The sequence below is a fragment of the Gouania willdenowi genome, chromosome 22, assembly GCF_900634775.1.
Source record: "Gouania willdenowi chromosome 22, fGouWil2.1, whole genome shotgun sequence".
Classification (NCBI taxonomy): domain Eukaryota; kingdom Metazoa; phylum Chordata; class Actinopteri; order Blenniiformes; family Gobiesocidae; genus Gouania; species Gouania willdenowi.
The window spans coordinates 33,281,415-33,306,335 of record NC_041065.1 but is presented as its reverse complement, the minus strand read 5'-3'; the positions used below and the strand labels follow the sequence as shown (position 1 = coordinate 33,306,335).

General features: G+C 39.0%; 1 protein-coding gene across 4 annotated transcripts in view; it reads right to left on the bottom strand.

The window, feature by feature from the left end:
• Positions 1 to 246: 246 nt before the first annotated feature.
• The window catches only part of ppp2r3a (protein phosphatase 2, regulatory subunit B'', alpha), a 52,987-nt gene continuing 28,312 nt past the window's right edge, over positions 247 to 24,921 (bottom strand). For 2 of the 4 annotated variants that reach the window (XM_028437860.1, XM_028437861.1), the window contains exons 2-13: positions 20,306 to 23,477; positions 5,127 to 5,387; positions 4,632 to 4,735; positions 4,426 to 4,528; positions 4,207 to 4,281; positions 3,206 to 3,449; positions 2,844 to 2,892; positions 2,660 to 2,749; positions 1,945 to 2,120; positions 1,749 to 1,867; positions 857 to 963; positions 247 to 781 (exon numbers count right to left, since the gene is read on the bottom strand). In XM_028437860.1, the coding sequence (XP_028293661.1) occupies positions 685 to 781; positions 857 to 963; positions 1,749 to 1,867; positions 1,945 to 2,120; positions 2,660 to 2,749; positions 2,844 to 2,892; positions 3,206 to 3,449; positions 4,207 to 4,281; positions 4,426 to 4,528; positions 4,632 to 4,735; positions 5,127 to 5,387; positions 20,306 to 22,858 (3,978 nt within the window). In that variant the 5' untranslated portion in view covers positions 22,859 to 23,477 and the 3' untranslated portion in view covers positions 247 to 684. Of the gene's footprint in view, positions 782 to 856; positions 964 to 1,748; positions 1,868 to 1,944; positions 2,121 to 2,659; positions 2,750 to 2,843; positions 2,893 to 3,205; positions 3,450 to 4,206; positions 4,282 to 4,425; positions 4,529 to 4,631; positions 4,736 to 5,126; positions 5,388 to 6,456; positions 6,809 to 6,900; positions 7,195 to 20,305; positions 23,478 to 24,921 lie in introns of those variants that run through there. The other 2 variants (XM_028437863.1, XM_028437862.1) reach the window with 2 other exon arrangements.

The following is a 24,921-nucleotide window of genomic DNA, read 5'->3' as shown; positions in this document are numbered from 1 at the left end:
GTATTTTGTGTATATTTCTGTCATTTTGTGTGTTTTAGTTGTTGTTTTTTGAGTCATTTTGTGAAATTTCTGTCATCACTTTGTACATTTTTCTTTCATTCTGTGTATTTTTGTTGTTGTCTAAAGTGTCACAAGTCATTTTCTATATTTTCCTGTACGTTTGTGTGTGTTTTTGCATCATTTTGTGTATTTTCGCTTTTGTTTGTGTATTTTTTCCTATTATTTTTTGTGTTTTGTTGTCATTTTCTCTCACTGTGTGTGTGTTTGGAGTCACTACTTTGGGGGGCCTGAGTGCTGCGTGCCTGCATGTGGCCCTCAGGGGCCGCCGGTTGCCAGGTCTGCTCTGTGATGTCAGCAATGGCTTACGGTGCAGTCGCACCAAGTGTCCACGGGGGGCGGTGCTGTTCAGAGCAGCCACACCTTCTTTTCCAGCACAGCCAGCGACAGTTTGTGTGGCTCTTCCCTCCATCTTGTCTGACAGGTTCAGGTCTTATTTGCAGAGCCGAGAGCTGCAGGTGCTCATAGGGACGGTTCTTCCATTGTCTGACAGGTTCAGGTCTTATTTGCAGAGCCGAGAGCTGCAGACGCTCACACAGTTTTCTCTGTGTTTTTAAAGAAGCCTCTTTGACTCCGTTTCTTTTTATTTTCCTTAAAAACAAGCTCTGACGTCCCACTGATGGAGTTTCACGCTGACAGGTCCGTAATCACCAGTTTTTCCATTTTATTTCCAATGTCTGCAGAGACCTGAAGCTCCTCTGAATCATAGTCGTCTTCAAACGACCTGTTAGGAACAACAGGACAGAAGGAACTATTGTAATTATTGTTCTAATTATTAATGATGAATTATTAGCTGTACCCTTCATGTAGCTGCTCGTTAGCAGTCTCCTCCGCCACCAGGATCTCATATTCCTCTGAGGCGTATTTATCCCAGTCGGACGGTTCCGGACCTTCACTGTCCACGTCCTGGAACACACGAGGATGTCATTTGTACAATTGTCTCTCGTTATGTGTGTTTTTGTTGTTTTTTATATATTTGTGGTTGTTTATTCTGTTTTTGGAGTCATTTTGTGTCTTTCTGTTGTCAATTATTGTGTATTTCTATGGTTATTTTGTATATTTCTGTGTCATTCTGTGTATTTATGTTTTCGGTTTGTGTATCATTTTGTGTATTTTTTGTAGTATTTAGTGTTTCTGGATGTCATTTCTTCTATATTTCCCCGTCATTTTGTGTTTGATGTTGTTTAATGTCATTTTGTGGATTTTTATTTGCTGTATTTAGTGTTTTTGGAGTAATCTTTTGCATTTTGTGGATTTTTCTGTCATTATGTGTATTGTCGTTATCGTTCATATATCTTTCTATCATTATGTGCGTTTTTGTAGATTGATTTTTTCAGCGATTTCGTGCTTTTCTGTCGTCACTTTGTACATTTTGTTGTTGTTGTCTCGAGTGTTTTGTGTGTATTTCTGTAATTTTGTGTTTGTTTTAGTTATTTTGTGTATTTTTGCTTTTGTTCGTGCGTTTTTTCTATTTTGTGTGTTTTTGTGTACTTTTTTCATTTTGTATATTTTTCTCTCATTCTTTGGATTAATGTTGTTGTATGTTTTTGTTTTGTGTGTCGTGATTAAATAAACTTTTTCTGCTTAACATTAATCAGCCCCAAACAATTAGGCAGATACAAGAAAAAATGAGAACAAAAGAAAAAACTCTATATAATATAATATTGTATAAATAAAAAGCTGATTCCCACCTTTTGCACAGCAAACGGGTCTCTCTGTTCGTGGTCCAGATATTTCTCCAGGTTGAAGAACGTGTCAAAGAAGATGTGAGCCATCCTGCAGCGTTTCAGGTCTCCTAGTGTGATTTTACCTGGAGAATAAAACACAGAGCTGTGATTGGCTGGTCTGCTTCAACCAGGAAGTCGTCGTCGTCCTCCTCCTCCTCACCTGGACTCGCAGGCTTCACCAGATCCAACATCTGACAGAGCAGGTCCTGGAAGGGCAGGGGTTCGATTCCCATCCTTTCCATCTTCTCACACTGCTCCTCGTAGAAATACTCCAACTCAAACATGGACAGGACGCCGTCGCCGTCCACGTCCATGCAGCGGAACCAGTACTCGATACTGGGAGCAGAACGTAAGAGACAAACAGTTACACACAAACCACAGCAGGTGTGTAGAACAGGCACTACACACAATAATAGACCTCATGACTCCAAACAACAACAAACGCACACAAAATGAAAGAAAAACATACAAAATAACTCCAATAAGACACAAAACACAAGAAGAAATACACAAAATTAACAAAAGCACATAAAATGAGAGAAAAATATGCAAAAACACACAATTCTGTGCATAAAATGACATCAGAAATACACAAAACACCAAAAATATAGAATAACAAAATGACAAGAAACTATTTAGAAAAAAATAGACAAAATACCGCCAATAACACAAAAAACATAAATATAAATACACAAAACTATAAAATGAGAATAAAAACACACAGAGCTCTTTATTGTTTCCTGTGTTAATGCTCTGATTGGTCATTATTCTAATGCTAACATGAATGTTGATCATGTGACCCTCAGATCAGATATAATCACATGTTTGTTTCACATCTCTGGATTAAAGAACATTTTTAATGAATCATTTCTCACCTGGTTGGATTCTTTTTATCTTCTTCTGATATTAAAAACCAGACGAACTCTGCGTAGCTCATCCTTCCCTCCCTCTGCACGCCGTTTCCTCTGGAAACAGGAAGTGACACGTTTGTTTACTCTCTAATGCACCTGCTGGGGTGTGTGTGTGTGTGTGTGTGTGTGTGTGTGTGTGGCCTCTCACCGAGTCACGGCTCCAGAAAACAACCTGTCGATGATTCTGTGAGACGAAGCTGTTGGAGAAACGAGATAAACACAATAAACAATGGCTCCAAAATACACTAAATGACAACAAATGATTTGAAAAACACAAAAAAACATCCAAAAATATAAGAAAAATAATCAAAACGACTCCAATAACACAAAGTAACAACAAAAAAAAACAAAATGATTTCAAAAACACACAAAATGACAGACAAATATACAAAAACATGACGAATATACACAAAAGGACTCCAATAACACACAACAAAATGGCACAAAAAGACAGATGAAAAGAATGAAAACCTCTGATGTGCTGAGGTCAGCGTTTTTTGTGGTTCTTACCGTGGTCGTTGTAGCGTCCCAGGTCCTTGGGGTCTATGTACAGGTCGTGGTCTGAGTCCAGCTCCCAGAACTTGCAGTAGATGACGTAGAAGTGTTCGTAGGAGAAGTAGTCGGTGATCTGGTTGATGTCGTCTTCTTCCTCCAGCAGAGCCAGAGTCTGAAGGAAGTTACTCCTCCTGAGCTCCGTCATCGTTATACGACCTGACCACGAACGGTTCACCACGTAGAAAATACGCTGGATCACCTGGTACAAATAAATAAATAAATAAATACATGTAAATACAAAAGTTATGTTTTCTGGTCACAAATCAATAAAACAAAAACTTTGAATCATTTTTCTATTTTTGTTGATATATTTTTTGGCTCTTTAAATATTAATATTAATAAAGACAAAATAAAATATACAATCAATAAATAATTGAATATTAACTAAAGATATAATTATTACCATATGTATTGATTCACATTCCTACGATCCAACTACATTGATCTAAAATCATTTTATGATCATATCATGTAGCATTAGCTTGTTAGTGTTAGCTTGTTAGCGTTAGCTTGTTAGCGTTAGCTCTGCAGAAGCAAGTTAAAAGGAAAAGTATCAGGTTTAACCACTGCTCATTTCATCTGAACACATCATTTTTATATTATTATTGTATTATTTGGATGTATAAAACCAATCACAAGAGTCAGGTAAACCTAAACTATTGATTATTAAACATTAGAGCAGAAAAGTGAACATCCTGTTCATTTAAACTGAAGTGTTGGTTGGACTTTATTCAAATAAAATGTGAATATATTTGACATGAAATGTTGTTTACTTTATGTCCATAATTAATTTATAGATGATTCCCTTACAATAAACATCAGGAATCTATTAAATCTGGATAAAAAAGTTACTGAATCCATTCAGATCGAATCGTTATAAATGAACCAATATTTCATGATTTGGATCATATCGTTGTTAAAACTAATCGTCTAAAAAACCATGATTACATATTTACCGTAGTGATGTAGCGGGAATGAAACTCAGGAGCGTCCTTTAGGAACGTGAGTCCAGGATGTGTGTCCACCATGTCCTAAACACACACACACACACACACACTTAGTATGTGTAATAGTGATTAGTGTCAACATGAGTTAAAAATTCAAATTATAAGAAACTTATTATGAGTATTTAAGCATTAATTCTAATTTTAAATCCAGTTTTTCTTCACGTTTACCTGCATCAGAGGAATAAAATCCTCCTGTTCCAGGTAGTTACAGCCAGGTTTAGCTAACAGGTAAATGAACCTGGACGCGTCGTCATGGCAACTGTGTAACAACCTACAGAAAACAGAGGGAACATAAAAACAGACGTCAGCGTTTGTCACATCAAAGCCATCAAAGCCATCAAAGCCATCAAAGCCCATTGGGGATCATCTCTTACTTTCTCCACGTTGCTACGAAGGATTGAACGGAGACGAATCCTGTTCTCTCACCACCTGCTGAGTAAAACATGGGGGCCTTCCAGTAGAGAGGACACCCACACGCCTGAGTAGAAACACACAGAACATGACTGTGGGTTCTAAAAGAGAACCAGAACTAAACAAGAAGACAGTCATCAACATCCCCACCAGACTGATTGTCATTATAACTCAGAACCTTTTCCTAAATGTCCTAAATATACATAAGAAAATATGATCACATCAGAATATAAAATAACTAACTATCTTAAATAGTTTCTAAGAAACGCGGTCCCCTATGAAGATACTTCGAACACAGTACAAAAAACAAGAAAAGAAACAAAAACTATGGAAAAAATATTTGCACACTTCTCATTTTCGAACTCCATCAAGGTATTGATACCCTGATGTTTTTAAAACCAAATGTTTTGTTGCTGCGATGGTTTAAATCTTAAATCACTCTCTAATGTCGCTCTAACCTTTGCGATCTTTCCCATCTCATAAATGTCGGCTTTCTGCTCCTCCAGGTCATTGAACGCCTCCTGGATGCTAGCGATGGCTGCTTGGTGGTGGGGGGCCACAGGGCCCAGGGCAGGGAGCCCCCGGGGGTAGTAGAACCTGGGAATGTTAAGAGGAGGGGTGATGATGACTGGAGCTGGGGGAGGGCTGGGGGACAGAGGGGGAGGGACGGGGGGAGAGGGAGGGGGTGTGGAGGGTTTCTTCTCTGGTTTGGACTGAACCTGGAAAGAAAGAAAGAAAGAAAGAAAGAAAGAAAGAAAGAAAGAAAGAACTTTAAACTAAGAATTCCAACTTTTTCAGAAATCTGACTTATTTTCTAAGAATTCAGACTTTTTTCCTAAGAATTCTGAGTTTAATCTAAAAATTCTGACTTTTTTTCCCCTCAGAATTCAGATTTTTTTTCCCCCTCAGAACATTAATAATCATAATGATAAAAAAATATTAGATCTTGGTTTTATTCTGGAAGATCAACTTCTATTTTTCATAATAAAACATCTTTATTTATGTTTAGATCTTCAACAGCCTGCAGGATTAGGGTCACTGAAGAAAAATTCAAAACAAGGTCCAATATTTTTTAAATTATTCAATTAAAAGTCAAAATTCTGACTTTAATCTCAGAAATCTGATTTTACACTCATAATTCTGACTTTTTTCCCTCATTTTTAATAATAATTTTAAAAAATATATATTGGACCTTGTTTTTTTTCTGCAACTTCCTCTTTTATATTTCCTCCAAATGTCATTTCACACAAAAACAAAAACAATCCCTGTAAAAAATGCGTCAGAATCAAACATCTGTGAAGCAGCCAATCAGAGCGTTGCTTTCACATTCTAGAAGAACAAAGTCGCACTAATAATTACTACTTATTACTTATTGGTTTGTACAAGTAAATGAAAGGATTACTCCTAATTTGTTAATTATGATTATTATTATGTGTATGCATTTTTCTGTTTGTGTATTTTTAATCATCTTTTTGCATATTTTCCTGTAATTTTGTGTTTATTTGGAGTAATTCTTTGCATTTTGTTGTAGTTTTGAATATTTTTCAACAAAAAGACAAAATCCACTGTTGGATACAAAAAACTGTGAAACTAAATAAGCAGGATTTAAGACAAATGCAGGACGTCAAAAACTATAAAACCTAAGAAATAAACGTGAGGAAACAACACACAGGTCGCACTAATCATAAACAACTTCTCAAGCATAATTTGTTGCTTATTATTATATATGTTTTAAATCCAATGTGATCTAATGCCATGCACACAAACACTGGTTTCATCCAAACGTACCTGTTTGGCCTGATTTCTATTCGCTACATGAGGCGACATGTGATAAATAGACCCTGGACGGTGGGAATCCTTCCCAGTTCCCTCCAGTAGGAGCTCCCAGTGTGTCCAGTTACTATGTATGAGCAGGACAGCTGGAACACTCATTCTGTCACTCTATTCCTGCACCTCCTGCCTATTAATATCTGTCTCTGAATAGCTGAGTGGCCCCATGCACTATACCTATAGATATATATCACTACATTAGTCTCAAAACTCTGACTTTTTTCCTCAAAATTCTAACTTTAATCTCAAATCTCTGACTTTTTTTCTCTGAATTCTGACTTTCCTCTCAGAACATTAATAATATTTTAAAAATATTACACAAAAAAAATATAGTCCTCTTCCATAGCCTTCAGAATCACGTAAATAGTGCACGTTTGTGGTTTTCAACGCAGGTTCACTGACCTGTTGCTGCTGGAACGACTTCAGTCTCTTCTTAAAACGTGAAGGAAGCACAAAGTCACACCCCCGGGCCAGAAAGGCCAGCTCCCCCCTCAGGTCGGGGTCCCCCCTCAACGACGTCTCCTTGATCATCATCGCGTACTCACGCTGATTAGAGAAAACGTGCACGAGTGTGTCCTAAGTGTGCATGTGTGTGAGAGTCAGCAGCAGCTCCAGACCAGAACAGGAAGTAGAACCATGGTACCAGGGACGCCCAACGGGGGACTACGACCCCAAATGAGAGCTCCTCTCTAGGGCACAAACCCAGCAGTAGTTCCCCCCCCCCCCCCCCCCCCACCATCACCACCTCCTCCATGTGTGTGTGTTTTTAGTGCATGCCTCTGACAGAAACATGAGCCGCACCAAAGTCTGGCACACACACACACACACACACACACACACACACACACCACTGGTACACACACACACACACACACACCACTGGTACACACACACACACACACACACACACACACACACACACACACACACACACACACACACACACACACACACACACACACACCAGTAATGACTAAAGTTCCTACGTTTGACTGATTTAAACCAATAATAAGAGAATGAAAAGATAAACTAACATCAGTGTAATCGTTACTGTATGAGGGCATAAATATATTCATGGAGATAATTTGAGTCAGTGATGAAGTGATGAATCAGCGAGTAAAGCACCTGCTGTTATATTTGTTGACATGAACGTTCTCCATCAGCCAAACTTAAAGCAGCGTTCCAATATGAACATTAAAATCCTTCAAATACACACCTGTCGACTTCCATTACAGCAGAAATAGATTATTATTATTATTATTATTATTATTATTAATAACAATAATAATAATAATAATAAAGGAAAGTCCTCAAATTACACAAATCAGCAATCAGTGATAAATATTGTTCCACACTGCAAACAACTCAGTTTCCTCTAGAACCTAGGTTCCCAAAGTGGGGTACGGGTACCCCCAGGGGTATGCAAATTGTCATAAGGGGCACTAGTACTAATGGTAGGCTAACGCCAATGCTAAGCTTACGCTATTATTAGGCTAATGCTAATGATATGTTAATGCTAATGCTATGTTGATGTTAATGCTAGCTAATGCTTATGCAAGCAAAAGTTAATGTTAATGCTAGGCTAATGTTAATGATAGGCTACTGCTAGCGAATGATAACGGTAATGCTATGCTAATGTTAATGATAGGCTACTGCTAGCGAATGATAACGGTAATGCTATGCTAATGTTAATGATAGGCTACTGCTCGTGAATGATAATGGTAATGCTAAGCTAATGCTAGGCTAATACTAGGCTGATGCTAAACTAACGCTAATGCTAGCAAAATGTAATGTTAATGCTAGGCTAATGGTAATGGTAGGCTAATACTAGCGAATCCTAGGCTAATGGTAAGCTAATGCTAGAAAATGCTAATGTTAATGCTAGGCTTACACTCATGCTAGCTGTCCTGTCAGTGCCCAAACTGGATTTTTTCAGATCCTTCCAACTAGGCTGCTTGTCTACGCACACGCGTTGAAAGGATCCGGCCCGTGAACGTATTGGGCACTGACATTAGCTAATGCTAATAACAGGCTAATGCTAACGGTAATGCGAGGCTAATGCTAATGCAGTGTTCAATGACGCGAGTCAGCACCTTCATCCTCACTTGCATTTTCTTCAGGAAATGTAAATATTCTATATACAGTATATAAATACTCAACATGACAGGTAAAATTCACTGTATATAACATGACATTATTATGTTTTAAGTGTGCAGGAGTATGGGGTACATTATGTTTCCTCTTACATTACATACAATTAATGTAAAATGATGACTTTCATCATTCTTTTAATTTAGCAGCGACTACAACTACAAACACAGTTTTTACCTCAGACTTCAAACCAACATCATCAGTCGACGATTAGAAAATGACAAACAACAAATGCACAGAAATATATATATATACAGTATACATATACAGTACATATATATATAAATCACAGCATAGCCACAGAAATGGGATTTTATCCGATCTGAGCATTAACACAGGAAACACCAGAGTTTGTGTATTTTTGTTGTCATTTTTTAGAATAATTGCGTAATTTTGTTATTTCATTGTATATTTATCTGTTATTTTTTGTATATTCTATAGTTGTCTTGTGCGTATGTGGAGTAATTTTAATAGTTTTATTGTTTTTGTTGCGTCTTGGTGAACTTTTCTGTCAGTTTGTATGTGTTTATGGTCGTTTAGTGTATTTTTGTTCTTTAATAGGTTCATCAGTTGTTTTTGTTTATTCTTATCATCATCTTGTGTGATTTTGGAGTAATTTTGATCATTTTTAAATGTTGTTTGTAGGTTATTGATTGTATTTTTCTGAATCATTATTTGTATTTTGGTTGTTATGTGTGTTTTCAAAATTTTTTTTTTTGGATTTTTGTTGTAATTTTGTGTAATTTATTATCATTTTATGTATTTATGTTCTCAAGGAGTAATTCCTTTTTGTTGTTTTGCATGTCTATCTGTTATTCTGTGTTTTTCTATAGTCATCTTGTGTATTTTTGGTCATTTTATAAATTTTTTATAGCCATTGGGTGCATTTTTGTGATCATATTTTGTATTTTTGTTGTCATTTTATGTAATTTATTTTATTTTTATGCATTTCTGCTCATATTTTGAGTATTTTTGTTGTTGCTTTGCACATTTTTCTGGCCTTTTAGGGTATTTTGTGACATCTTGTGCATTTTTCAGTCACTGTATGTTTAATAAAGTCCTTTTCTGCAATTACGGACAAAATGAGTCTGAGGGCCGCCAGCTGCCATTGTCTGCACTATTTATACAGTATCTACTTTTTTAGGCTGAATAATGGTTTAGAAACACTGGACACAGGAAGTGATGACATTCATCAGTAGTTTGAACTCCAAGGTCACATTCCAACAAACTCCTTTAATCCCATTCCTCCAAAAAACATAAAACATTTTATCATCATTATTTTCTAACCAGCAGCAGCTGTGAACTGGTTCCCATCAGAGTTTAACTCCCTTTCTCTGTGTGTGTGTGTGTGTGTGTGTGTGTGTGTGTGTGTGCAGCTGTTTGCTCTTTTCCTCTCTAACTGTCAGGAAATCTGCTCTGATTGGTCCTAAAACACACGCACACACGCCTCCTCTAATTATGGGATCTGATCTGAGGGTCACATGATCAACATTTATGAATAATAACCAATCAGAGCATTAATACAGGAAACAACAAACAGTTTGTGTGGTTTCCTTTTTAATCTGTTTGTTGTAATTTTGTATATTTTTCCTTAATTTTGTGTGTTATGGTTTTTATTTTGTGGATTTTTTTTGTCATTTGTAAAATTTTGTACATTTTTTCATCCTTTTGGGTATTTTTCTGTAATTCTGTTATTCTGAGTAATTTTGCGTATCTTTGCTGTTCATTTTCTTAACCATGTGCGTTTACCTTACCTTCTTTTTGTGTGTTATGGTTTTCATTTTGTGTATTTTTGTTATCATTTGTATATTTTTTGTTATTTCTTTGTACTTTTTTTTTAAAAAAAACACACTTTCGTGTATTTTCTGTAATTTTGGGTTCATTTTGTTGTTGTTGTGAATAGTTTTCTGTTATTTTTGTGTAGTTTTTATCACTCCTTTTGCATATTTTTCTGTGATTTTGTGTTTATTTGGAGTAATTTTGTTGTCGTTTTGCAAAACGTTTTGATATTTTTGTGTATTTTTTATCATCCTCTCGCATACTTTTCTGTGTATTTGGAGTAACTTTGTGCATTTTGTTGTCATTTTGAATATTCTTTTATTTTTGTGTAGTTTTGAATCACCCTTTTCTGCATTTTTCTGTCATTTTATGATTATTTGTTTTTTGTGTAAGTTGGGAAAAATTCTTGCTACTGCTAAAGCTTTTCTGTGTGAGTCATTTAATAAAATGTTATCGGTTGATATTTACCATAAAATGTCATATCAATCAAGACATCAGCATCAGTTTTTTCACCAATAGTCACAAACTGACACGTATTGTTGTTTTGAGACACAATATTAATACAGGTGATGTTTATTAGTGGAAACACGTCCAATGGGTGTCACAATAAAAGTAAAAATAACCTTTTATTCCCTTGGATATAAAATATTATGTGACAAAATATTTGGTTAGGGGGAGGGGCTATGTATGTATTGTATCAGTTCATATTAGAAATGTATTATTGGACAAAAAGCTCAAATGAAACATCTTCATTAGTTCTAACATAACAATTAGAAGCAAAAATTAGGAAAGGAAATCAGAAAGCAACAGGTGTGTGTGTGTGTGTGTGTGTGTGTGTGTGTGTGTGTGTGTGTGTGTGTGTGTGTGTGTGTGTGTGTGTGTGTGTGTGTGCGTGTGTGTGTGTGTTTACAGGAACTACTTCTTCCACTCTGAGAACAGCTGAATAGTGCGAACATAACAACTTCCTACTCACACACACACACACACACACACACACACACACACACACACACACTCACACTCCCGCACACACACACACACACACACACCTGTTTGATGGAACAGTCTGTCTGCAGACTGTAAAATTATCAGAGTAAATATAGCATCTAGTTCCTGCTCTATTCCTATTCTGCTTCAGGCACCAGGCAGACTTAACACACACACACACACACACACACACACACACACACACACATTTACATTTGTGTGTTTGGACTCATTTTGTATATTTTTGTACTTTTTATATCCACTTTAATTTTTAAATCCATAAATGCAATATCTGTATATAAAGTAATCTGTGTTTTTTTTAGCTAACAAACAGCGTAGCTAAAGCTAAGCCTGTGCTAAGCTACAATTTTTTTGGTTGTTTTGTGTATTTTTGCTGTTGTTCTGTGTACTTTTGTCGTCATTTTGTTATAATGGTTGTTTTATGCATTTTTGGAGTCGATCTGTGTTTTTTTGTTGTTTCTTGTATTTTTTATATCTACTTTATAAATCAATAAATGCAAAGAATCTGTGTTTTGTAGCTAAAGCTAAGCCTGTGCTAGGCTACGATAGCCCTTTAGACCAAAGGCATGCCAAATGCCATCTCCATGGCAACAGGCATTTCCCTGGGATCAAGTGGTGGAAGGAATGTTTCCCAGTACATCTCAACTACACAGTATTCATCATTTACCACACACACACACACACACACACACACACACACAAAGAAAATATAAAAAAATATAAAAATATATATATAAATATAATAAAAACTGTTATGTACGTACAACAAAATGTTAAGCTTTGTTGATATAAAGAGCATATTTTCTATACACATAATATTTACTTTACAACAAAGACAAAGGCGTGTTTTCATCTCATCGTCTGAGTTTTTATAAAACCATAAAAAATCATGTTGTCCCTCCTCTAAGAAGAACAAAGGCCAAAGTTCAGAAAGTCCAAACATTTCCTTAAAATAAATAAAAAACAGGAAAACCAACAGAATTACGTCACTTCATATCATCCACCTGTAGATGGCGCTAAACACTCACTCTTTAAACCAGTTCACAGTGCATGAAGTCCCAGTTTAAACCAGCAGGGGGCAGCATGTACCACCATGTCCTGTCTTGTTTCTCTTTAAAGCCTCATAGTTTCATCTCCTTCTGCCAGACTTTCACTAAATAATGATGTTTTAAAGTGTGATTACAGAGATTTATAACTGCACAATGCATTCCTCCAAGACCTAGATTTATAAAATTATTTTAAACTCTTATTTTTGTAGTCATTCTGTATATTTCACTCTTTTTCTGTTATATTTGTGAGTTATTATTGTTATTTTGTGTGTTTTTGGAGTCATTATGTTAAATTTGTCTGATATTTTGTAAGTTATGAACCATTTTGTGTATATTTGCTTTCAGTGAGTGATTTTTGAATCATTTTTTTTGTTATTTTCTATATTTTCTATTATTTTTTTGTATTCTTTAGTCATTTTGTTTTGGTTGTTGTTGTTGATGTTTTGCTGTTTTTTGTGTGTTATGAGTTATTTTGTGCATTTTTACTGTATTTTTGTTGTCTTTTGTGTGTTTTGCTGTCAGTTTTTAATTCTAGTCTGTAGATTAATGTTATAATTTGGTGTATTTTTGTTGTCATTGTGTATATTCTGTTTTTGTTGTTGTGCACTATGAGTCATTTTATAATTTACGTGCTTGTTTTATATATATTTTTGTGTATTTTGCTGTCATTTGTGTATGTTTCTGGAGTCTGTTTGTGTATTATGCCTGGTTTAGGTGCAGTTGATGAAGGTTTACTTCAAAGACGCAGACGAAGGGAAAGGGTGGGAACAGGTGACACCCGAGCTGACACCCAGCTACGATGTTCTGGAACAGTGACTAACACTTTCACATGGAAACAAAAACACACCCCCTCACTGGGCTGAAATAAGCTGACAACACTCCCCAAGCCTCCGTCTGATCCCCCTGGAGCCGCTGATCTGTGGGGGAGACCCACAGACCTCCCTCAGCCAATCAGCACGCAGCATGTGACTGTGGAGAAGGGAAATCCCACCAATGACTTCCTATTGAACACATGTTATGGTGGTTTCCATGCTGCAGGAAGATGATACGGGTGTGAATATGGACATTATTATGACTCATAATTAACACGTGTGAACATCCTTGAGTGATAGCAGGAAACATCCCATTGTTTAGTATAGATATGGACAACTAGCTACACACAATACAAACACACATTTTGACTCCAAAAATACACAAAACAACAAAAAAGAAACACAACAAATTACAACCGAGATACAACAAAAATACACAAAATTAGAAGAAATACACAAAATGATACCGGATATACCAAGCAACACCAAAATACAAAAAAATGGTTCATAAACACACAAAGAAAATACACTAAATGATAACAAAACTACAAAAATAAAATGTTCCTTTCCTGTTTTAATGTTAATCCATTAGTCATTGTTTTAGTCCATGACATAAAAGTTTCCCATCACAGCTCTAGTAAGACCACTGTGTGTTACACTGTGTGTATTACATTGTGTTACTGTGTATGTGTTACATTGTGTGTATTACATTGTGTTACTGTGTATGTGTTACATTGTGTGTTACTGTGTGTGTATTACATTGTGTTACTGTGTATGTGTTACATTGTGTGTATTACATTGTGTTACTGTGTATGTGTTACATTGTGTGTTACTGTGTGTGTATTACATTGTGTTACTGTGTATGTGTTACATTGTGTGTTACTGTGTATGTGTTACAATGTGTTACTGTGTATGTGTTACATTGTGTGTTACTGTGTATGTGTTACAATGTGTTACTGTGTATGTGTTACATTGTGTGTTACTGTGTATGTGTTACAATGTGTTACTGTGTATGTGTTACATTGTGTGTTACTGTGTGTGTGTGTGTGTGTGTGTGTGTGTGTGTTACAGTGTGTGTGTGTGTGTGTGTGTTCCCTTGTGTGTCTGTGTGTGTGTGTTACCGTGTGTGTCAGTGTGTGTGTTACATTGTGTTACTGTGTATGTGTTACATTGTGTGTTACTGTGTGTGTGTGTTACATTGTGTTACTGTGTGTGTGTTACATTGTGTGTTACATTGTGTTACTGTGTGTGTGTTACAATGTGTGTTACTGTGTGTGTGTGTTACATTGTGTTACTGTGTGTGTGTGTTACATTGTGTGTATTACAATGTGTGTGTTGTGGTGTGTGTGTGTGTGTTATGTGTGTGTTTCAATTGTGTGTTAGTGTGTGGTGTGTTACATTGTGTGTTAGTGTGTGTGTGATACATTGTGTGTTAGTGTGTGTGTGTCACATTGTGTGTTACTGTGTGTGTGTTACATTGTGTGTATTACAATGTGTGTGTGTGCTACATTGTGTGTTAGTGTGTGTGTGGTTACATTGTGTGTTAGTGTGTGTGTTACATTGTGTGTGTTACTGTGTGTGTGTGTTTAGTGTGGTGTGGTGCTACATTGTGTGTTAGTGTGTGTGTGTTACATTGTGTGTGTTACTGTGTGGTGTGTTAGGTGTGTGTGCCTCCTTTGGTGTACCTGTGTGTGTGGGCTACATTGTGTGTTTACTGTGTGTGTGTGCTACATTGTGTGTTAGTGTGTGTGTGTACATCAGCTCTTTCATGTGGAGGTTGAGCACCTTGGCAGAGCGGGTGTGTTTCCTGCCTTGGCTGAACTTCCTGCTGTGACTTTATTTCCTGAGGAAGCAGCCGTGAAATGATGTCATCATCATCATCATCATCATCATCATCATCATCATCATCATCCCCCACTGACCCAAAGTCAACAACTGTACAGAGGTTTTTACTGGTTCCTCTCTTTTCTCTGAGTCAGTAACAGAAAACATAAAACCTCTGACACAGTCATTTTTAATCCTTTTTTATCCCTATGCCTGTTTAGAGTTTCTTAAAATCTCCTTTGAGTCACAAAACCATTCAAGGTTCCTCGACTGTTCTAAAATGTATCATCTAAAGCCGACAAGCCACTCTACATATGTGGGGCCAACAATACAAGAGATTACTCGAGAAACAAAAATATCATACACAAAATGATTTATCGCGAACAAAACAACAACAAAAACACAAAAAATAACAAAACATTTAGAAAATGACAACAAAAATACACAAAATGACAGAAAGATGCACAAAACAGCAGCAAAAACACACAAAATTACAAAATATACAAAAAACAACAGCAAAAAAAAACACCACAAAGTTACAGATAAATATACAAAAATACAAGAAAGTACTACAAAAATCCAAAAGTACAACAAAAACAAAGAAAATGCCTCATCACACACAAAAATACACAAAATGACAGAAAAATACAGATGTTTTTTGTAGTTTTGGATTCATTATTTTGTGGAGGTTCTTTAAAATCATTTTGTAGATTTTCTCTTTTTACCTCCAAGCAGGAAGTGCAGAGAGGTAATATGTCTGTCTGGCTGTCTGTCTGTCTGTCTGTCTGTCTGTCTGTCTGTCTGTCTGTCTGTCTGTCTGTCTGTCTGTCTGTCAGCAAGATAACCTGAAAAGTTATGAATGGATTTGGATGAAATTTTCTGGAAAATTGATAAATGGGATAAGGAACAGGTGATTACATTTTGGTGATATTCTGGCTACCAAAATAAAATATATAGATATATACATATATTACATTCATTTTCCCATCCACACTATGGAACTTCAGTTGTCATAGGTTCTCTCAGAGTCATCAAGCTTAATGTTGACAGGTAGTCATGATAACAGCTCATTGTTGACAGGTAGTCATGGTAATCCTGAGTTTACCGTGTTGCTGTGACCGGAGCGTGTTAGCCGAGCTTGAGCTGCTTGGCGGAGGTCTGCGCTCTCATAGTGCTTTTCTAGTTCTATATGTGTTTGTTATTGTTTGTTTACTTTTCTGTCATTTTTGTAGTTTTGAGAGTTACTGTTGTTTTGTCTATATTTCTGTCATTTTGTGTGTTTTTGGAGTCATTTTTGCATTTATTTTATTTTATTTGGCCTCAGTTTCTGCTCCTGTCTGCTCCAAAATAAAAATATATACAGTAATTCTATTATCACCTTTCCTTTATGATGAAACGAACTAGCTTATCTAACTTTAATATGAACTATTTAAACGTCTAAGGTGGTGTAATAATAAAAAGCTTTTAATTAGTCTCAGTACACGACACATTAACACCGGCAGACTTTTCATACCCCACATTTCTTGGCTCGCTGGTTAGAGAGGAGCATAATAGCAGCACGTTTTTATTATTATCATTATTGGCTCTTATTTATATAAAATGTAGTAACAAAACCTGATCTGATTAGCTGTGCCACGCTAGTCTAAAGGAAGCCTGAGCTGACCTGAGCTATTATTACAGTGCAGCAACACGTCCTCAGCAGCTGGTAAAAAGACTCAAATCAGTTAATGAAGCCGTCACAATGACAGCTTTGGCGTTGGCTACAGCTACGAGTGTTCATGTGTTCATAAATCACGGCCACATTCAGTTCACTAATGCAATCGCACTAAGGACAATTTAGGTCACATCCATTCAAAGCACTACATACTTTTAACTCTTTCTAGGGAATATGAGACAAATTTCCAGTCCTTCAACCCAATGATTCAACTCTCATTTTACGTGATTGGACGGAAAATAAATAATTCACATTCTGAAACAGAAAAAGCAATTAAACCCTTTTCCCCAGCAAGTTTTGTTTGAAATCAGACCCTAATATGACACAGAAATACCTCACATGCATATTTTGGGGCAAAATCACGTGTTTATACGCTATTTTTTGACGAAAAACCGCTAACTGAATGTCTAGCATGCATAGCAAATATGTCAACAATTGCTCATAATCTCTTTCAAAATCCCACTCTTGTGAGATTTAGTAAAATTAATAACAGTAGTTGATTCCATTTAGCATATTTGCTCAAATTTTAGGATGTTTAATAGCTAGCAGGGCTAGCATTGTTGCTACGGTCACTAGCACTATACAACTTAGTATATTCCTCAAAGCACATAAAACATATAACAACAGTAGTTAACTCTATTAATCCTATTTAGCATGTTTGCTACGACTTCAGGAAGTGTAATAGCTGGCAGGGTATATTGCTGAAATCATGTAAGATCAAGTAACAACAGTAGTAACTCTATTAACACTATTTAGCATGTTTGCTAAGATTTTGGGAAGTTTAGTAGCTAGCAGGGCTAGCAGTGTGGCTAATGTCGCTTTTGCAACTTGATGTCGTGTGAATCGCTGGAATTCCTTTTTCTTAATACATTTATATTTTGATAAGTGCTACGAGATGACTATCGCCATCACTTGAATTGAAATCATGCAAGATCGTGTTGCAAGAGCAACATTAGCCACACTGCTAGCCCTGCTAGCTACTAAACTTTGTGAGATTGTAGCAAACATGCTAAATAGGATTAACTACTGTTGTTATACATTTTAAATGCTCTGAAGGAAATACCAAATTAGTGAAATCATGTAAGATCAAGTAACAACAGTATTAACACTATTTAGCATGTTTGCTACGATTTCAGGAAGTCTAATAGCTAGCAGAATGAGCAGTGTGGCCAACGTTGTTCTTGAGAACATTTCAGTGATTTAGTAAATTCTTTAAAGCATATAAAAAGTATAACTACAGTTTGTAGCATGTTTGCTACAATTTCAGGAAGTTTAATAAACAGTAAAATCACATAAACAGAGAAAGACGAGGAAACAGAAACTAAAAAGAAACGGCTAAACTCCTGACTTGTGTGTGAGACTTTTGGGCCTTGTTTATGGTTTGAGTGGCAGTTTAATGTGTAACTGAGGCAGAGAAGGTGGAGATGGCGCTTAGCAGCATTAGCATAATTCCCAGAGTGCCAACGTTGGTGTTGGGTATCAGAAGAGCTATTCCCAAACTCAGCTGTGACCCACAGTAGCATTAGGTCAACTCATCCACAGGCCAACACACACACACACACACACACACACACACACACACACACACACACACACACACACACTTGTAGCCAGGTCCGTTTACACTGTGGCGACAGTGAGTCTGTTAGCAGGATGCCGTAGTACATCAGAGAGGACAGATTTAGGCCTCCCTCACACCTCGCCCTGCCAGGTTAGAGGGTTAGAGGGTAACCATATCATTAACACTTCATGTGCCAACAACACGACCAACGCGCTCCAATCAGAAGCCCCTCGTCCGCTTCCACTTCCAATCCACACGGCAACAACCGTTATTCACCTCACCCAAAAATAACAGGCAAGCCAATCACAGGGCAGACAGAGGGCGAGGCGGGGGGGGGCAAACACAAAGCTGTCCCCCCACCCACCCAACAACCAACCACAGGTGAGAGAAGGTCACTGCGTGAAGGAGGAATGAGACCCGGTTGATGTGTAATCAGGTGCTGGATGTTCTGCTCAGCTGTAGTCGCTGCCATGGTAACCATAATCTATCAATAAATAGGGCGTATAAGGTGACCCAGCTTTGAAAACAAACACACCGCTACAGCTGAGGGGGAGGATGGCAAAGAATGAAAACAAATGGAGGGAAGACAAGTAAATATTGAGAAAATGATTTTCTTTTCTTTTTCTTTTTAGAAAAACAAGAAATGAAAAAGAAAAACTAACTTAACTGTAACATGTTTCAGTGGTTTATCAATCCATGACAGGATCAGAATCCATTATTATTATTAAATACCAACGCCCAACCCTAATCCTAACCCCTCCCCCTACTTAACTACTTATTGGAATTGAAGCTGCTCTCAACAATCATTTAAAGAAACATTATTTTATGTATATATTTTATGTTAGACCTCCTTTCAAAGCCAAGTGTTACAGAATTAGAGACTCTACCACCTCCTGATTTCAATCATCTACTGTTTTATAATCTGTTAAGGTTTCATTTATTCAGACAACTTTCTTTTTTTTCCCAGAAAAGTATTTTGATCTCCTGACATAATTCGACTGTCACTGCCAGTCTTTTTCAGAGGCATCAGATGTTTTCTTGACTTCTGCAAAATAATTCCAGCAAGTTCATTATGTCTTCTTTTTGAATAATATGTTAAGGAATCATTTAATCAGACAAAGCAAATTAACTTGCTGAAATTAGTACACGGAAGTCAAGAAAACATCAATTAGCAGACGCCTCCGAAGAAAACTGGCAGTTGATAGTTGAAACATGTCAGGAGATCAAAGCAAATTTCCTGAAAAAAAACCTTAAGAAAACAAAACGAACTGGCTGGAATTATCTACTGTTTTAGGGTGCATTCACAACAACGGATCCTAGACCGTTTAAAACGCTCTAGGATTCGTTTGCTCTGATAGCCCTCGTTTGGTCGGTATGAACACGCAAACGAAGTCTAGAGCAGATCAAACAGGCAAAATCATTCTAGAGTGATTGTGTCAGTCTCAGAGCTTTTCAAATCGAAGTCTAGAGCGACTCGATGCGCTGTCAACACAACCACACTCGATTGGAAGTATTGAAGATGAAGACGGGCGCACGTCAGGAAAAACCGCCAATGGCACAAAACAGGGCATTAAAACCACCAAAAGCACTGCAACTTGCTGCTCCAGTAACGGCCCCCTAAAGCTGATGGTTTTGGAGCGGATCAGAAGTTGTTCTCTGAACGCAAACCGAGGCAAACCAAGTAGATCAAATTATTAGCTGTCCTCCACCCATTTGGACCGAGTCCTCAACCAAACCGGTGTGAAAGCAGCCTCCTTATTTAGTCATTAAACCAACAGGAAGTCCCCTAACACTAATCATAATAGAGTGACCAACATCAAGCGCTTTTCTACTAATTTATGCGTTTTATTACCAAGGTTACCATCTGTGAAGCAAACAGCCAGTTAGTGAAAGAGTTGTGCTGACTTACTCTGATCACCTCTGGAGTCTGTTGGATCAGAAGAGTGGAGCCAATGTCTCTCGTGGTACAACGATCCTCAGCTTTGGAGGCAGCGTCTCTTCCAGCTGTTGGAGTTTGGTGAGAAGAAGGTGGAACTTCAGTGGTGATCATTGGGGGTTCACTAGGATCCACAAAGGACTTTAAGCCTGCAAGTTTGGATGTTTCTGAGGCAGCAGTCGAAAGTTCGTCCACGGTTTCTAGAGCCTCGTTTACAGGTTCAGGTGGAGACACAGACACAGGTTCTACAGCATCAGGTGGAGCACTGTACTCAGCTTCAGATGTTGGAGCATCGGTTGCGTTTGCGAGGCTGTGTTTGGTTGGCAAAGGTGGGACCACACTAGTGAGAGCAGGGGGCGGAGCGGGGGTGGCGGCGGCTGGGGTGTTCTCCACAGGAGTGTCAGCCCTCACGGTCGTGGCCAGCGTGTCTTGTAGAAGTCTCATCACCTCTCGCTCTTTCCCACTGTTCCGCTCAGCACTCCCAGTGCTCCCAGCACCAGACTCCACCAGCTCCTGGGCAAAGCTCTCAATGCTTTCAAGGATCCTCAGCAGCAGTGCGCCATCGTCCTCCTCTCCCGGCACGCAGTCATGGCTTTGTCTCTGTGGAGGGGTGATGTTCTGCAGAGCTCCTGACCGGCTGGGACCATTGGCGACCTGTTGGCTGGATGACTTTGGAGCTTGCAGCTGAGGAAAGGTCTCAGAAGAACTGCTCTCCTGCACTCGCTCCCTCTTCCTGGTCTTGGCAGGAAGCGGAGGCTCTTTGTTTTTGGGATGGCTCATACTCTGAGACAAATTCTCCAAGTCCATCAAAAGCTTGTCAATGTCCTCGTTCCTGTGCGTGTTGTTTGCTTTGGGAGCTGTGAGCGTCAGCGAGGCCGGAGGAGGCCATGCAGCGTTGTGCGCGTGATGCCCCGACAGAACCCCCGGTCTGGTCTGAGGGGAGGTCAACCCTCTAGCTGGACTGTGATCTACTGTCTTTCCAATATCTGCCTCCTCTTCTTCTATGTACAGAGCCTCCACGGGGGACGCAGAAGGTGTGTGCGTGTACGGAGGCGTCGGCGACGTACGGATAGGAGATGGCGAATGTGTTGGCGAGGAGCTCGATGAAGAAGACGATGTGTTGGACGGAGGGGACAGAGTGTGTTTGGATACTAGAGGAGGATAGGGATGTTGCAGCCCATTAGTAAGGGAACCAGCTTTGGACTGGGAGAAGGTCTGAACTGTCCGGGTATGGATGGTGTCCGATTTTAAAGCTGAGGATGAGGACGAAACAGTCTTTGCATTCGGAGGGGACTGCACTACATCCTCGTAGCGTGGAGGTTGCTCGTTACCAAATATGGGGGAGTAAGGTCCTTGTTGGATGGAGTGGAGAGTGCTTACAAGCTCGGCCAAATCATTATGTCCACTCTGGTTCCCCAGACTTCCCATTCCTTCCAGTTCCAGCGGCAGTCTCTTCAGATAGGAGCTGAGTCGAGTCATTACGGCCCGGTACACGCTGTCGGGGCTCGCTCCTCCGTCCTCCGGTCCTCCACCCGTTTTGCGTCGGATGCACTGTTTGATGATGTCGGTGCATTTCTTTAGATCTTCTGAACATTTGAGCAGAATATCGAGACAGGCGCGGATGTCCTCCCCCCCGGCTCCTCCGCTGGCCGCCTCCGCGCACGTCTTCTCCAGCAGACGAGCGATCAGGTTCTCCTCGCCCAGAGTGTTGCGGTACAGGGAGGCCACGGTGCTCAGGTTCTGGTCGAGCGAGCTGAGGCTCAGCAGACTGCTTGCTCCGCCCACTTTAGCAATAGCCGACAAGGCTCCTGCGCTGGCCTTTAGCTTCATCTCCTCCAGCCCACTTCCTTTCCCGAGCAAAAACGAAGGCTGATTTTCGTCGTTAGAAGTGTTTTGGACGTTTGTTGAACCGTTAGTTGTTGGAGTTGTGTTGAGGTTGGAGCTGAAATGGCCGTAGATTATATCCAGGTCTGTCGAGCGACGGCTAAAGGATTCTGGACGGACCTTCCGACCTTTCCGGAAGGTCACATGACTGGAGGAGGAAAGACGAAGTTTGTCAAAGGAAAACTCCTTCAGCTTGCCGCTGGCAAGGTTGATGGCCTCTTCGGTGATATCCTTCAGACTTCCCGAGGAACTCAGGTTTCCCGTCGACCCTCCACCACCACTGAGCGTCTTTTTCCCTCGCCACGTCGGGCTGTCCTCCCCCAAGGACAAGTTGCCACTACTTCCCGCCCTCTCCAAACCGCCATTGTGGGAATTATCCGTGACCAAGCTGAGTTTAGTGGCGGCGGAGAGCTGCTGCTGAGTGACCGCTGGCGAGCGCTTGACGTCACCATAAACAAGGTCGGGGGCGATGAGCAGCTCGGAGCATGTGCCGCGGTGTGCGACCATGCAGTCCAGACCCTGGGACAGCGCCCCGCATGGTCCGGAGCAGTAGTGCACGGCGTGGGAGTGAGCGCGGCGGTCTACGACCACGCTGTTGTAGCAGCTCACACTGCTCACAACGACACGGTAGGCTGCTGCCATGGAGGCAAAGAGAAAAAACTATTCGACTAGTGATAAAAACTATAATGATAGGAAATTTTGCAGATCATTCCCAGTAGAACAAAAAACATTTAAAGTCCAGTATCTGGCCTTTGCTTCCAAAGCTTAAAATGTCTCCAACATGTGACGGTAGTAAATCTGCGGGCCTCCTAATGACAGTTGTAGAGTTCCTCCTCTCTCCACAGGCCACGTCTCCGTTTCCTCTCTAACGACGGCTCATTAGTCGCTAATGATAGCCGTGGAAGACGGCAACAGCGGAAGATCCTGCTGTGCTATCAGCCGTCACCCCTTCACAGGAGCGAGATCAGCCCCCCGGGGGCCTCATCCAAGGCCAGCGAGCTCCTCACATTGCCAGGGGCTCATCCCTCAGCGGCTGTGACAGAAGAAAAACTCCCTTTCAGAAAAGAGAAGCCGTGGATGAGTCCAACACAGCTGCAGAGGAGCAGGAAACCAAGCCGCAGATGGACGAGTGCCTGTTTCTCTCCTCAGGGTGTGAGTGGATGATTCTCTTCCCCTCGTCTTTTTTATCACCCTTTCCGTCTCCCGCCGTCAGCCATGTGTGTTGGTGACAGCAGCTCAGCACCTGTAAAGCAGCGAAGATCTGCAAAAGGAAAGGGAGAAAACATGTTTTAGTGTCCCAAGAACAAAAAACACAGTGGTTTTCTCCAATACAACAGCATTATGTATCAAATCATGTCATACTCCATATTATAGAATAATAAGCTATTATAAACTGGAATCAGTCATATTAAACAGGGTTTCTCATATTGGGGTACGCAATGGCACTACAGGGAGTACTTGAGAGAGAGAACGGAAAATTTACAAATAAAGAGTCAGTCTTGGTCCCGCCCCAGGCGTGTGAAGACCAGAAATGATAAAAACTACAGAAATAAATCTATTCAGGAGCCACTAAATCAGCCTTTTTCCACCTTGGGGTCGGGACCCCATGTGGGATCGTCTGGAGTTCAAATAGGGTTTCCTGAAATTTCCAAAAAATTTAAATAGATTTTTGAAATTTTACAATTATTATTGTTATTTTTATTAATTTTTTTAAATTAAAACAACACAGAATCTTAAACAACTGTATTTCTATACTTTCACTTCGTGAAATATAAATCTAGTTCAACTAAAATGTAGTAAATAAGGAATAGGAAATCCAAAACTAATTCTAGAAAAAAATGTCGTTGGAGTCACCAGAAATATCAAAATAGACTCACGATACAAAAAAGGTTGGTAAGCACTGCAGTAAATACTGTTTCTTTTCACTTATTTGAAAAATGAGATTCTTTAAAATGTGTGTTATCCCTCGTTTATTCCATCATTATGATCTTAATATATTTCTTAGCAAAATGTTGTAATCGGATTGGATTCTGAAATACGAGAAGGGGGTAAAAACCTTTGAGAACCACTGATGTAGCACATGCGCGCGCGCACACGCACACAGACAGTTTTACAGGTTTAGTGCTGGATTCTTGTAGCTAAAAGTGTTTTCTCAATGGCAACAGAAAAATAGACAAAATTTACACAAAACAACAAAACACCAAATGACTTCAAAAAATTAAAAAAAAAAATGAAAACCATGTGCACAACATAGAAAACATTACTCACACAAACAAAATAACAAAAACACACAAGATGGCTGAAAAAAACCCCTAAAATAATATTAAAATGAATTAAAAATGAAAAAAAATATATAGAAATGAAAATAAAAAAACACACCAAACGACAACAAAAACACACAAGACGTCTCAAAAAACACACAGAACAGTAACAAAAACACAAAACCAATTGTTCTTTCCTGTATTAATGTTCTGATTGGTCATTATTCCATTCTGTGACTGTCGGATCCGACAACACTGTCTTTATCTTAAAAAAAAAGTATTTTCTCCAGCAGATTTAACAGTTTTTCATGTGAAAAGTAGAAAAATCAAAACCCAGCCCATATATTTTCCCTTTTCTGTACTTTTACGACTCTGTGTGAATACAAATGAAAGAAAACCAAATGGAACGTTGCACACTCGCTTCCCTGTGCTTTCTTTGTGAAG